The 13,388-nt window shown below is 41.1% G+C and overlaps 1 protein-coding gene across 1 annotated transcript in view; it reads right to left on the bottom strand.

Moving 5' to 3' along the window:
* Window positions 1-308: 308 nt before the first annotated feature.
* Ldb3 (LIM domain binding 3) overlaps window positions 309-13,388 on the bottom strand; it is a 73,750-nt gene continuing 60,670 nt past the window's right edge. The window contains exons 14-15 of the mRNA XM_013032061.1: window positions 6,307-6,422; window positions 309-398 (exon numbers count right to left, since the gene is read on the bottom strand). Coding sequence (XP_012887515.1) covers window positions 309-398; window positions 6,307-6,422 — 206 coding nt within the window. The remainder of the gene's footprint in view (window positions 399-6,306; window positions 6,423-13,388) is intronic.

The raw sequence follows: 13,388 nt of genomic DNA on the forward strand, positions 1-13,388 counted from the left end.
TCACTTGGAGAAAGTTACTTTTCATTTTTTTGCATTTGAGTTCCTGTAATCCTGTCCTAACTGTTTGAAGTGCAATTCCAGTCTTGGATTAATTACTAGCTTGGTTTAAAATCTTCATTTGGCTTTTAGTCTGAACTATGCAAATACATGATCTGTGTACACAAGAAAAGATTAAAATTATACTTCAAAAGAGCTCAATCGCTTCCTCTCCTCTCCCTCCCACCCAAAGAAACATCAGCCTCTTTGAATCTTTTGTTGCCAGTAGCAAGAGTAGATGGGGCCTTGCCCACACCAGATGCCCTGGGCCTTTACACATTGATGGCATGCGCATGCTTCTTGCACAGGGGTTTATCCTTCTTAGAGTAGAATGGCTGTCCCTCCAGATTCACATGGCAGACCTGGGAGAGAGAAAAGAGTTCTATGAGATGGAGTCTTATAGCCCACATGGCAACGAGACATGAGCAAAAGAGATTTCAGTCAAGTTGGGCATAATGGTGCATACCTGTAATTCCAGCACTTGGAAGACTAAGACTCAAGACCTTCCTAAATCTTGAGTTGACATTAGCCTAGATTATTGGTGTTAGTATTTATTACCGTTGGTCCTCAGCTCCACCCATACCAGAACTCCTCCCTGCCCTAGAGTTCCTGCCATACAGCCCATCACTCCCTTTCCCTGTTCAGACCTACTGCACATGCACCTACTCATTACCTGCCCCCAGACGTTCCTGCCACTAGGATAGGGACGGATACCATGTGCTCCCTCTCCTGGGAAATATGGCCCCTCTAATAAACCTTATAATGATCTTTCTCCTGGGCCTGCTTGCATCCGAGTGGTCCCCTGGGATGGTCATGAAGGATTACATTTGAGCAAGATCTTATATCTCAAAATGACAACAACAAAGCATTCAGTCACCCCATAGCAAAAAGTGCTATTATATGTCTTTGTGCAGGGGCAAAACTAGCCTTAATGAGTGAAACAGAATAGATCAGTTGAGCTACATGAAAATAAAGACTTCCAAACCAAGTGATACTCAGAAGGCTGAGGTCTGAGGATTTCAATTCAAAGCCAGCCTGGGCAGGCAAGTCTGTGCAACTCTTACCTTTAATGAAAGCTACAAAAAAAAAAAAAAAGGCCCAAGAGGAGTTGTGGCTCAAGTGGTAGAGAGCTAGCCATGAGTAAAAGGAACTCAGGGACACTGTCCAGTCATGAGTTTAAGCCTCAAGACCAGCACAAACAAACAAAAAATAAAGACTTCTTGAGAACATGGACTAAAACTCAAATCTAACAGAACAGAGAATGTATGTGATGAAGATGTCCAAGTCATGCTATCCTACAAGGATAAGGAGCTAATACAAGTTCATATGTCAGTTCCCACAAAAAGGATTAACATCTAAGCAAATAATATTAGTAAACTAACAAAATATTGGAAAAGAGTATCCTCAATAATGATTAAAGGGGGGACTGGGAAAGTGGCTCCGTGGTAGAGTGCTTGCCTTGCATGCATGAAACCCTGGGTTCAATTCCTCAGTACCAGATAAACAAAAAGCTGGAAGTGGCACTGTGACTCAAGTGGTAGAGTGCTACCTTTGAGAAAAGAAGCTCAGGGACAATGCCCAGGCCTTGAGCACAAGCCCCAGGACCAACAAAAAAAAGAAAAAAATTACAAGATGCCACTAGAACCCTATTAATAAGCAAAGTATATGAGACTAAAACCCTGAATAGGCTTGGTGCTGGAGGCTTATGGCTGTAATCCTACCTACTTGGATGGCTGGGATTGGGAAGATCATGATTCCAAGCCAGCCTAAGCAAAAAAGTCCTCAAAATCCCATCTCCACTGAGAAGAAGCTCTACAAGGTAACATATGCCTATCATCTCAGCAACTGGAAGAATAAAGTGGGCAGATCATGGCTCAGACACACACCTAGGTGGGAAATGAAACCCTATATCAAAAATAATCAATTATCCAGGCACCAGTGGCTCACACCTGTAACCCTAGTTACTCAGGAAGGTGAGATCTGAGGATTGCAGTTCAAAGCAAGCCCAGGCAGGAAAGTGAGACTTTTATCTCCAATTAAAATCACAGAAAAGGCCAGAAGTGGTGCTATGGCTCAAGTGATAGAGTGCTAGCCTTGAGTAAAAGGTGCTCAGGACTGACACATAAATAAATAATAACTAATGAAAAACATGGTTAGAGGCTTGGCTCAAATGTAGAGCACCAGCTTAGCAAGGGTGAAACCCTGTGTTCAAACCGCCTAGAACCACCAAAATAAAACTTTTTGTTATCTTTAAAATAGGGCTTTAATGAAGAAAGGAGGGAAGGAAGGAAGCAAGGAAGGGAGTACTCAAGAAAAATAAATGCCAGTAATCCCCCAAAAAATAAATGAGGCCTGTCTACTTTTGCACTGTTTGATGACACATGAGTTATCTTGATATCCTGTAGGGGATATAGCAATATTGAGCACAAAAAAACATTAAAACTATGTTCCAGTTTACAATGTTTCACTGGGAAGAGAGTGCCTCACAAGGCTGATTTAGAAGAAGATCTAATAATCTCCATGGTATTTTCCAAAGATCAGGACCTTCCTAGTTTGTTTTTTTTTTCTTCTTGTTCATATTTGTTTTTGTTGGTCATAGGTCTTGAACTAGGGCCTAGGCGCTGTCCCCAAGCTCTTTGGCTCAAGACTAACACTCTACCACTTAAAGCCACAATGCCACTTCTGGTTTTCTAGTAGTTAATTGGAGATAAGAGTCTCACAGGCTTTCCTGCTGGGACTGGCTTTGAATCTTGATCCTCAGATCTCAGCCTCCTGAGTAGGTAGGATTACAGGCATAAGCCACAGTGCCTGGCTCTGCCTAGTTTCTTTAAGCAAATCTGCTCAGCAGTGCTGTGAGTTTCTCACCCTGGACATAAGTTCCTGAAACTCATTTGTATTATGAGCCTGAACCCATCTTACCTCTTCTAGTCTCTCTCTAGGACTTGCACTGTTGTGATTGAGCAGAATCTAATGGCTCGAAGGAGAGGACTCTCCATTACCTTTGCCACAACTTCCTCCCCGGGCAACATAGCCCTCTCATCAGCCTGCTCTCAGAGAAGAGGCCATGTGTGGCTCTGTCTACCTGGACCTTCTCCAGGTCTCTTGGATCTTTCTAGAAGCTGGGTAACCAGACTAGCAAGCAGTGTCTCAGGAAAAAAAACAAGCCATGGCTTGACAGTAAAAGTCAGAGAACCCTATGCTATGCCTGGCTGAGCCCCAATTCTGCAAGCGACCATCTTAAAGCCAGAATATTCACACCATTGGCCTGTTTTTGGAGGGGTAGCTCTAATAGATTTACAGGACCTAAGAAAGCAGAAAATGTGTTCAAAGAGCTGGAAAATAAGTCTTATGGGATTGAATTTGTCCCTCAAAATTTATAAATTGAAACTATACAGTAGTGCATACCTGTAATCCCCGCTACTTTGGAGGCTAAGACAAGAAGATCTCTTGAACTCAGCAGTTCACAGCTAGCCTGGGCAGTTAGTAATACTCCCTCTTAAATAAAACAAGTTCACATGTTGAATCCCTAACCCCAGGACCTCCAGACTACCCAGTGCATATGGTAATAGCAGCAGCCCTATCTGGAAACAGACTCTTTGCAGATGCAATTAAGATGTAGTTTAAGCTGGATGCCAGTGGCTCATGGCCTATAATCCTAGCTGCTTAGGAGGCTGAGATCTGAGGATCGTGGTTCAAAGTCAGCCTTGGGGAAGGAATGTTTGTGGGACTCTTAGGTCCAGTTAACCACAAAAAGCCAGACTTGGAGCTGTGGCTCAAGTGATAGAGAGCTAGTGCAGAGACAACAGCACCCGGGCTGAGTTCAATTCCCAAGACCAGCAAAAAAATAAAAATAAAATAAAATGTTGTTTTATCTGAGTGCCAGTGTTATGTCTATGATCCTACTTCCTTAGGGGGATGAGACTTAAAGATCATGGTTAGAAGCGAGCCAGGACAGACAAACACAAGAGACTTTTATCTTTAATTAACTGGACAAAAAACAGAAGTAGAAGTGTGGTTCAAGTGGTAGTATGCCAGCTTTGAGCAGAAAAAGCTGTGAGAGTGCACAAGGCACTGAATTCAAGTTCCATTTAAAGTACACACATTAAAAAAAGACAACTTAAAATGAAATCAGATTGGAGAAGGTTGGTCTTTAATCCAATATGATCAAAAAGACAAACACATAGAGATGGCCAGGTGGAGACACAGATACACAGAGGGAAGACAGCCATGTAGTGATGGAGACAGAAATGAGAATGACACAGCTGTGAACCAAGAAATCCAAGGATTGCTGGAAATCATCAAAAGGTAGGAGAAAAGGCATGACTGCCTATTGGAAACTTGATTTTAGACTTTCCTTGAACTGTGAGAGAATACATTTCTGTTGTTTAAACCATCAATTTGTAACAGCAGCCCTAACAAACTAATACAGAGTGAATACAACACATCCCACAAATAGAGTTGTCAAAGTGGAGAGCCAAAGGCATATGGCAGAGGACTCTATAGGATTTTTTTTCTATTATATGTGTCTAAAACATTATTCAAATTTAATCTGCACATATATCTTATTCATTCCCCAAAATTTACCTTGAGCAACCCTGATTAATAAATAAATATATATATGTAGAGAGAGAGAGACAGACAGACAGATAGATAGATAGATAATCTGGACACTGGTGTCTCACACCTTTAATCCTAGCTACTCAGTATGAGATCTGAGGATCCCAGTGGTTCAAAGCCAGCCTGAGCAGGAAAGTCTGTTAGACTCTTTTTTTATTGTCAGCCATGGGGCTTGAACTCTGGGCCTGGGCACTGTCCCTCAGCTCTTCAGCTCAAGGCGAGCGCTCTTCCACTTGAGCTACAGCGCCACTTCTGGTTTTCTGGTGGTTTATTGGAGATAGGAGTCTCACGGTCTCTCCTGCCCGGGCTGGCTTTGAACCTCGATCCTCAGATCTCAGCCTCCTGAGTAGCTAGGATTACAGGCGTGAGCCACCAGCGCCCCGCGAAAGTCTGTTAGACTCTTATCTCCAGTTAACCACCAGAAAACTAGAAGTGGAGCTGTGGCTCAAAGTGATAGAGCACTAGCCTTTAGCAAAAAGAGCTCAGGGAGAGCACCCAGGCCCTAGCTTTAAGCCCCATGACTGACAATAACAAAACAAAGTATTACATTAATTTCTCCAAAATAAAGTGAGATCACTCAGTGTCAATGATTCATGCCTGTAACCCTAGGTACTCAGGAGGCTCTGAGGATCCCAGTTCAAAGCCAATTAATCACAAAAATGCCAGATAGTAGAGCTGTGGCTCAAGTGATAGATCACCAACACTAGCCTTGAGCAAAAAAAAAAAAAAAAAACCTAAGATGCAGTGCCAAGGGCCTGAATTCAAGCCTCAGTACTGGTATACACACATATACACAAACATTAATTTAAAGACAGACTTTACAAGGCTTTAGCAGAGATGATTATTTCCTACTTATAATTCAATGTATAAATGTCAGTATGTCCAAGATCATGTCCTTACCCCAACCCAGATTCCTGAGAGGGGAAACACCAGTCTCCTAGTAAAATAAACTGAGCCCAGTTAATAGTTAATGTAAGGTTTATCTCCTAGCATCTATATATCAAGAACAGGTGGACAGGAAAAGAAAGGGATAGTCACTATTGCTTCTTAAGGTTCCATCAAGAGAAATCTTTAGTTAGGCACTGGTGGCTTACACCTGTCATCCTAAGCTACTCAAGAGGCAGAGATCTGAGGATCGAGGTTTGAAGCCAGCCTTTGTAGAAAAGTCAGTGAGTCTCTTATCCCCCATTTCCAAAAAGGAGAGAAACTTTATCTCAGTTTTTCATAAGACTAAACAATAAGCTGCAATCTGGTGTTCATGGTACAGTTTTGGTGGAAACCATCAAATCACTTCACTATAACGGAAGCAAGCAACATACAGCCTTAAGAAACAATCTCTCCCTCTTATATCTAAGCATTATCTCACCTTCACCCCCACCTACAGAGACATAGCCAGCGAGCAAGCTGCTGATTTCCAGTTCGTCTGGTACTTTTTCTGTCCATCAGAAAATGGAGTAACAAAACCACTGGGTTTTTAGATAATCATTAGTAACAAGACTTTGTTCAACTGTGTCATGCTAAAGCATATGATATAAGATTTGAAAAAAATATCAGAATGCCTGAGTTATAGGGGAATTGCATGGTTGGCCATCGCCCCTTCTTACTTCCTGCCACCCACTTTCAATCAGCTAGAACCCCAAGCTAACAACATACCGCACAAATGAAGCAGGTGTCATGCCAGGTATGCCCCAGGGCTTCAATAAACTTGTCACCAGCCTCTACCGGGAAATCGCAACCATGGCACTTGGTGCTGAAGAGATTGATGTAGTCTGTAATAAAGGTCAGAGTGAGGATCGAGCAGCCATCAGACAACCAGCCACATCTACCCAAGGCCAGAATAACCCCAAAGCAGTTGTTTGAGGACAGTGGTTTGTCATTGCACAGACTACATAAATAAAATGTTGTGATTGATATGTTTTTCTTTTTTAATAATTTGTTCTGAAGTTGTGCAGACTTGGGCTTAGTCACTATCTTGTGCTGATTTGATCTACAAACACTTTCTGAAGTTCTCATCAGCTTTTTTGCTGGATGATCGTCTCCTTTGACTCTGTCATCTCTGATAGTCCAAACAAATGAATTGTAAAACACCATTTTTTAATCCATAGTTCCTTGCAGCTTTTTGTAATAATAAGGTTCTCACTGGATACCAGTGGCTCAAACACATAACCCTGGCTACCCAGGAGGCTAAGATGGGATTCTGGTTCAAAGCCAGCCGGGCAGGAAAGTCCATGAAACTCTTACCTCCAATAAACTACCAAAGAAACCAAAAGTAGAGCTGTGCCTCAAGGTAGAACATTAGCTTTGAGCAAAAAAGCTCAAGTACAGTGCCTAGGCCATGAGTTCAAGCCCTAGAACCAGCATGCACGTGGGCGTGCACACACACACACAAAAGAATAAGGGTCCCTAATACATACATACATACATACATTTTTTTTTGTCGGCCATGGGGCTTGAACTCTGGGCCTAGGTGCTGTCCCTCAATTCTTCACTCAAGGCTAATGCTTTACTACTTGAGCCACAAAGCCACTTCAGGTTTTCTGTTGGTTTATTGGAGATAAGAGTCTCACAGACTTTCCTGCCCAGGCTGGTTTTGAACGATGATCCTCCGATATCAGCCTCCTAAGTTGCTAGGATTACAGGCATGAGCCACTGGCACCTGGCCCTAATAATATATATATATATATATATATATATATATATATATAAATATGTGTGTGTGTAGTATCGAGTTTGAACCTGTTAGGCAAGTATTTTACCATTTGAGCCATGCTTCTGGCCTGTTTTCCCAAGTTTTGGGGTAAAGGGGTCTTGAACTCATGGCCTGGGTGCTGTCCCCTAGCTTTTTCATTCAAAGCTGGTTTTCAATCTGGGAACAACTCATTTACCTCTTAGGGCTTCAACTTTCTTATCTATAGAGTAGAAATAATGATGCACCAACTCATGGGATGGTTGAACAAATGAAATAATATAATTTAATATGAAGTATTTAGCACAAACATTCAGAAACATTGCTCTTATTTTAGAAGTCTTTATAACTGATAAAAGAAAGAAAGAAGAATGCACTATGTTTCCTGCTAAATCCTCACAGTAGCTCCATGAAGAGCTATAAAGAGGTAATATTCCTATTAAAAGGAGGGAAAGCTAGTAGCTCACACCTGCTAGCTACCCCAGAAGCTGAGCTCTCAGAATCAATGTTCAAAGCCAACCCAGGCAGGAGAAGTCCATGAGACTCTTATCTCCAATTAACCACCCCAAAAACAGAATTAGAGCTGTAACTTAAGTGGTAGAGCACTAGCTTTGAGCAAGAAGGCTTAGGAACAGCACTAGGTACTGAGTTCAAGGACTGAAACCAGAGAGAGTGGGGAGGGGATGGACAGAGGAGAGGGGGGGGGGAGAAAAGAATCTGGAGAGAGTCCATTACACAAGTCATAATGAGTAGCATGTGACTTGATGAACTCCAAAGTTCAACCCCTTTCCATGACTTGTTCTGTTGCTAGCTCCTATTTACCATTGAGCTTTGGTGAGTTTTATTGATCTCTGGTATAGTTTTTCCTGTTATTTCCCCTTTTGTGCTTTAATAACACTCTGTCATGAAAATAGTACTATATCTCAGTCCATCAATGTTGTCTCTGACAGAATACTTCATTTCTTCAGTAGGCAGAACTGTATTACCTTGCCTAAACTAAGAAAACATCACTCTGCTTCTTTTAGAAAGTTACTGCAGGTGCCTAGTAAAAGGAATTCACTCATGCAAGTTTCAGCTAACTCACTTCCACTGTCAGCCAAGCCTTACACACCCTCCTTCTGACTTTGCTTTCATTACTCCCACTTCATCTCCAGATGTTCTGAGCTCTCTCATACACCTCCATGCTTCTGTATTAACCAAGCCATGAGTTTAGAAAGCCCTTCCCCACATTCTCTATCTGAATGTCTGTAATCCTTAGGGTCAAACCTTTCCACCAGGAAGCCCTCATGCTCCACCTCAGCCAAGAGAGGTGAGATTACTCTAGGTTTCCCTTCTTTATCCTTCCATTTATCCATCCATCCACCCATTTGCATCCATTCATCCACCATGCACCCATTCATTCATGTGCCATCCATTCTTCCAAAAACTCATCTATGGATCCCTCATTCTGTGCGTGTGTGTGTGTGTGTGTGTGTGTGTGTGTGTGTGTGTGTGTGTGTGTTAGGCCTGGGCACTGTCTTGAGCTTTTTACTCAAGACTCTCACACTACCACTTTGAGCCACAGTTCCATTCTGGTTTTCTGGTGGTTAATTGGAGATAAGAATAAGATCTCACAGACTTTCCTGCCTGGGCTGTCTTTGAACTGTGATTACAGGATGGATTACAGGCATGAGCCACCAGCACCCAGCTTCCATGCCTCATTCTTGAATGAACATATGGAGCCCAGCATGTTCCAAGATGATAGTTTGCTTTAGGATATTGAGAGCAAAATCTCTACCATGCTTACCTTTATGCTCAAGGCTTCCCACAGTGACTTGCATACATTACATTCTTAGTTCACATTTTATAGGCAAAAGATAAAATATATTAAAGAAATGGTTCACCTAACCTTATTAAATAAGTCCTTTCTTTTCCTACCAGTTTTTCACATATTTTGCCCTCAGAAGGGCTTGAATCTATTTGTGGAATTGATTTGCCTTGACTACAGATACATTTTCCATTTTTAAATCTGACTGTTTATGATCTGGAGAATTGCCACTTTGCTATAAAAGTTAATAACATGAATCTGATTCTAATGTATTTCTTTAAAAAAGTTGGTGTTTCTGTTTGTTTATTCTACAAAAGGAGAATAACATTGGTTTCGAATTAAGCCTGCATACATGAACCTTGCTACCATGAGCATAATCTAGTTCCTCATTTTTCTTCTTTTATTTCTCCCTTTAGGTATTTATAATTTTCTTTGAATAACTCTCTTATGTCTCAGGTTCAGTTAATATATTCCTTCTACTTGATGGATTTTTATTGCTATTGTAAAAGGATTTCTATCCATCAAATCACAGATGCTCTATGTTGAAAAAGGGCTTAGTGCTTCTTGCATGCATTGATTCTCAAACATAATCACATGAAAGGCTTATTAAAACACAGATCACCAAATTCCACATCTGGAGTTTGTCATTCACAGATGGAAGGTATGGCCCAAAGACCTGCATTTCTAACAGGTTCTCAGGTGATATTGAGACTGGTGGTGCTGCGAACATACCTTGAGAAACAAATTCAATTCTCAAACCTAATAAAATATTAGACTCAGTCTAATGGAGTAAAGTACCCGCATGAGATTCTGTCTTTGTAGGTCTGGGGTAGGACTAGAAATTTTTCTTCTCTCTAGCTTTCTTCTTTAAACTTGTTTGGTGCCAGTCCTGGGGCTTGAACTCAGAGCTCAGGTGCTATCCTGAGCATTTTTTCTCAAGACTAGTGCTCTATCACTTGAACCATAACTCCTTTCTATTTTGTTTGGTGGTTGATTGGAGATAAGAGTCTCACATATTTTCCTGTCCAGGCTAGCTTTGAACTGCAATCCTCAGATCTCAGCCTCCTGAGTAGCTAGGATTACAGACTGGCTTTTCTCTAGTTTTTAAAGCTCCTTAGGTTATTGTGCTGCAGCTCCACCTTACACATCGCTCAGGTGTAGCTTCAGATGTGAAGGGTTGACCTTCACACCTGTCTTACTTGTGTCTTAATGTTTCAGCTCATCTTTGTAGATACCAAATGTCTTTTGGGGTCTAAACCCTATCATTTTGGCTTAATTTGAAGATTTAACAGGATTCTCTTCATGGTCTTCCTCCAAGTTATCCACAGAAGTAATGACAAAATACCACAATCCGCTAACTCTTCACATCATTATGATGACAATGTATTTTTTTAAACCCAGAATATATGTTGGCAAGGATGTAGAGAAACTGGAGGTCTTGTATCCTGTTAATGAGATTGCAAAATGGTGTGACTACTCTTATACCATTACAGGGCTGGGAGTGTAGCTCAGTGGTAGAGTCCAACATGTGTGCGGCCTTGATTTCAAATCCCTTGATTTCAATTGCAGTGCAATGCAATACAAGAAAAATCATACAAAATAGAATTTCTGACTGAAATGAACTCCAGGAAATAGGAACAAGAGGTTTTTTTCCCCTTTGTTGCTATTTTTGTTTTCTTTTCTTTTTGTCTTGTTTATTTATCCATCTTTGAGAGGGTAAGGGGAGGCGCAAAAATGGAGGGACAAAGGGTGAACAAATGCAGCAGTGGTACTCACTAGACACTATGTTGAAAATGAACTATACAACTTGTGGGTGGAGATAGGAGGAAAAACTGGGAGACAGCTAGGAAAGGGATGACATTGTCCAAAAAGAAATGTACTCTTTACCTGCCTTATATAACTGTCCCTCTTTGTACATCACCTTTATAAAACATTATTTAAAAAATAGGATTCCACTTAGATGATAACCTAGAGGAATAAAATTCATAGTTACAGAAAATAGAATGGTGGTTGCCAGGAGCTGAGAGCATAAGAGAAGTGTAGGCTCAGATTAGACAAAAGGCTTCTGAAAATTGGTTCCACAACATTGTGAATACATTACTGAATTGTATGCTTAAAATGGGTGTTGTTGGGTCAGTTTTTGTTTTATTTAACATATCCACTTTCATCAAAATGACACCTGGGATTGATGACACCAAGGCCTCTCATAGCAGACAAGAGTTCTACCACTGAAGTATATCCTTAGCACTGATATATTTTATTAACTCTAAGGCAGGTTTATCAACCAAGTTTGGCTTAACTGTTGGATCACCGAACCCTTCATTCTTTATCTTGTTCATAAGAATATCATTCATGAGCCAGGTGCTAGTAGCTCATGCCTAGATACTCAGGAAGCTTCAATCTGAGGACAGAGGTTCAAAGCCATCCTAGGCAGGAAAGTCTATGAGACTCTTATCTCCAATTAACTTCCAAAAGGTCAGAACTGGAGCATGGTTCAATTATAGAGTGCCAGCCTTGAGCACAAAAGCTAAAAGATAGTGCCCAGGCCTTTAGTTCAAGCTCCAGGACTGGCACAAAAAAGAAAAAGAAAAAAAGATCATTCATTAGTGTATTTAACAAATATACTAGATTTCTAGTACTTTTTCTAAAACGAAGATTATATTCTTATTACTTTGCCTACAACATTTCAATGACTGCTGCTTAAAGCAAAGGATTCTTTTAAATCTAGTGCTAGGGACTGAACCAAGTACTCAAGTATGCCAGACTTGAGGCACCTATCACTGAACCATCCCTTCAGCTCAGGAAATGGATTTAATTTATATTGTATGTGTATCTCCACTGGAGCTTGAACTCAGGGCCTTAGGCACTGTTCCTTCGCTTTTTCACTCAAAGCTCTATCACTTGAGCCACAGTTCCACTTCTGGCTTTTTTGGTTGTTAATTAGAGATGAGAATCTCATGGAGTTTCCTATCTAGGCTGGGTTGTAACCTCAATCCTCAGGTCTCAGCCTCCAGAGTAGCTAGGATTACAGGCATGAGCCATGGGTACCAGCTAGAAAGTAGACTTTAAATTATTCTCTACTTTCTGAGGACAGATGGGTTGCATACACCATCTCAATTAATTCATACAACAGCCTCTGAAGGATGGAGTCTGGATGAGGAACCAGACTAAGAAGAGGTAGGTTCCTTGTCCCTGATCACATAGCTTAGAAATGGCCCCGCTGGATTCAAGTCTAAGTCCTCAGAGTTTCTTGATCCAGAGGCAAACTTCTGTCCCTTCTGTCCTCCCATAACACTAGTCTGTCCCCTTGCTGCTTGTACCTTCTACTCAGAATGTCATGTTTATGACCTTTTTTTTGAGGGGGAGAGGTTGCCATGAAAAGCAGCAGTGGTCAGAGTGGAAATCTGTCATCTTTTCCTGAGCCTCAGACACAAATTGTAACTTTTTACAAATGATGCAAATTATAATGCTGTTGGTTGAAGAATAGAAGCAATCTGTCTAAGCAGAAGAACAATTTTGTTCATCATCAATCAATACCATATGATCAAAAGAAACCGGTATGGAAACTGAGAGACGAAGTGATTTCATTTGAAATAATTCAGAGCTAAAAAGATCTTCCAGCATAAGAACTCAAGACATTTCTTTTTATAATTTATTGTTGGGGGAAGACATAATTTGTTTTGCTTTTCTCCTAGAAGAACGAGAATGATGTTTATCTTCTGGATTTTAAAGTAAACTAACTGTGTTTCCATTTTTGACTTCATATTGACTGCCTGGCCAGTTACTGCTGCTATTACTCTTAAAATCAGCATGCTTTCTTTTTCTTCTTCTGATTTTCTGGTGCTACAATCTTCATGTCTGTGTTCTCGTTGCTGGCTATGAGTGAGTGGTCAGCTAGCCAGGACATCTAGCTTTTTTGTAAAGTGCCATATCTCAGTGGGCACTAGTGACTCATGCCAGTATCATTGCTGCTTGGATCAAGAGGCTTGATTGCTGAGATCAAGAGGCTTGTGCTTTGAAACTAGCCCAAACAGCAAAATTCACAAGACCCTATCTCAACCCTTAGCTGGCCTCAGTGGAGCATGCCTATAATCCCAGCAACAAAGTGAAACCTAAAGTAGTTCGATGGTAGCTCAGGCATGTGCTTAGGCAGAAAGAGAGAGAATCTCAAAAATGATCAGCACGAGAAGTATAAGTTGTCATGTCCAAAACGAGCTTTACAACATCGGTGGGGGGGGGGTG

This window comes from Dipodomys ordii, unplaced genomic scaffold (assembly GCF_000151885.1).
Source record: "Dipodomys ordii isolate 6190 unplaced genomic scaffold, Dord_2.0 Scaffold148, whole genome shotgun sequence".
NCBI lineage: Eukaryota > Metazoa > Chordata > Mammalia > Rodentia > Heteromyidae > Dipodomys > Dipodomys ordii.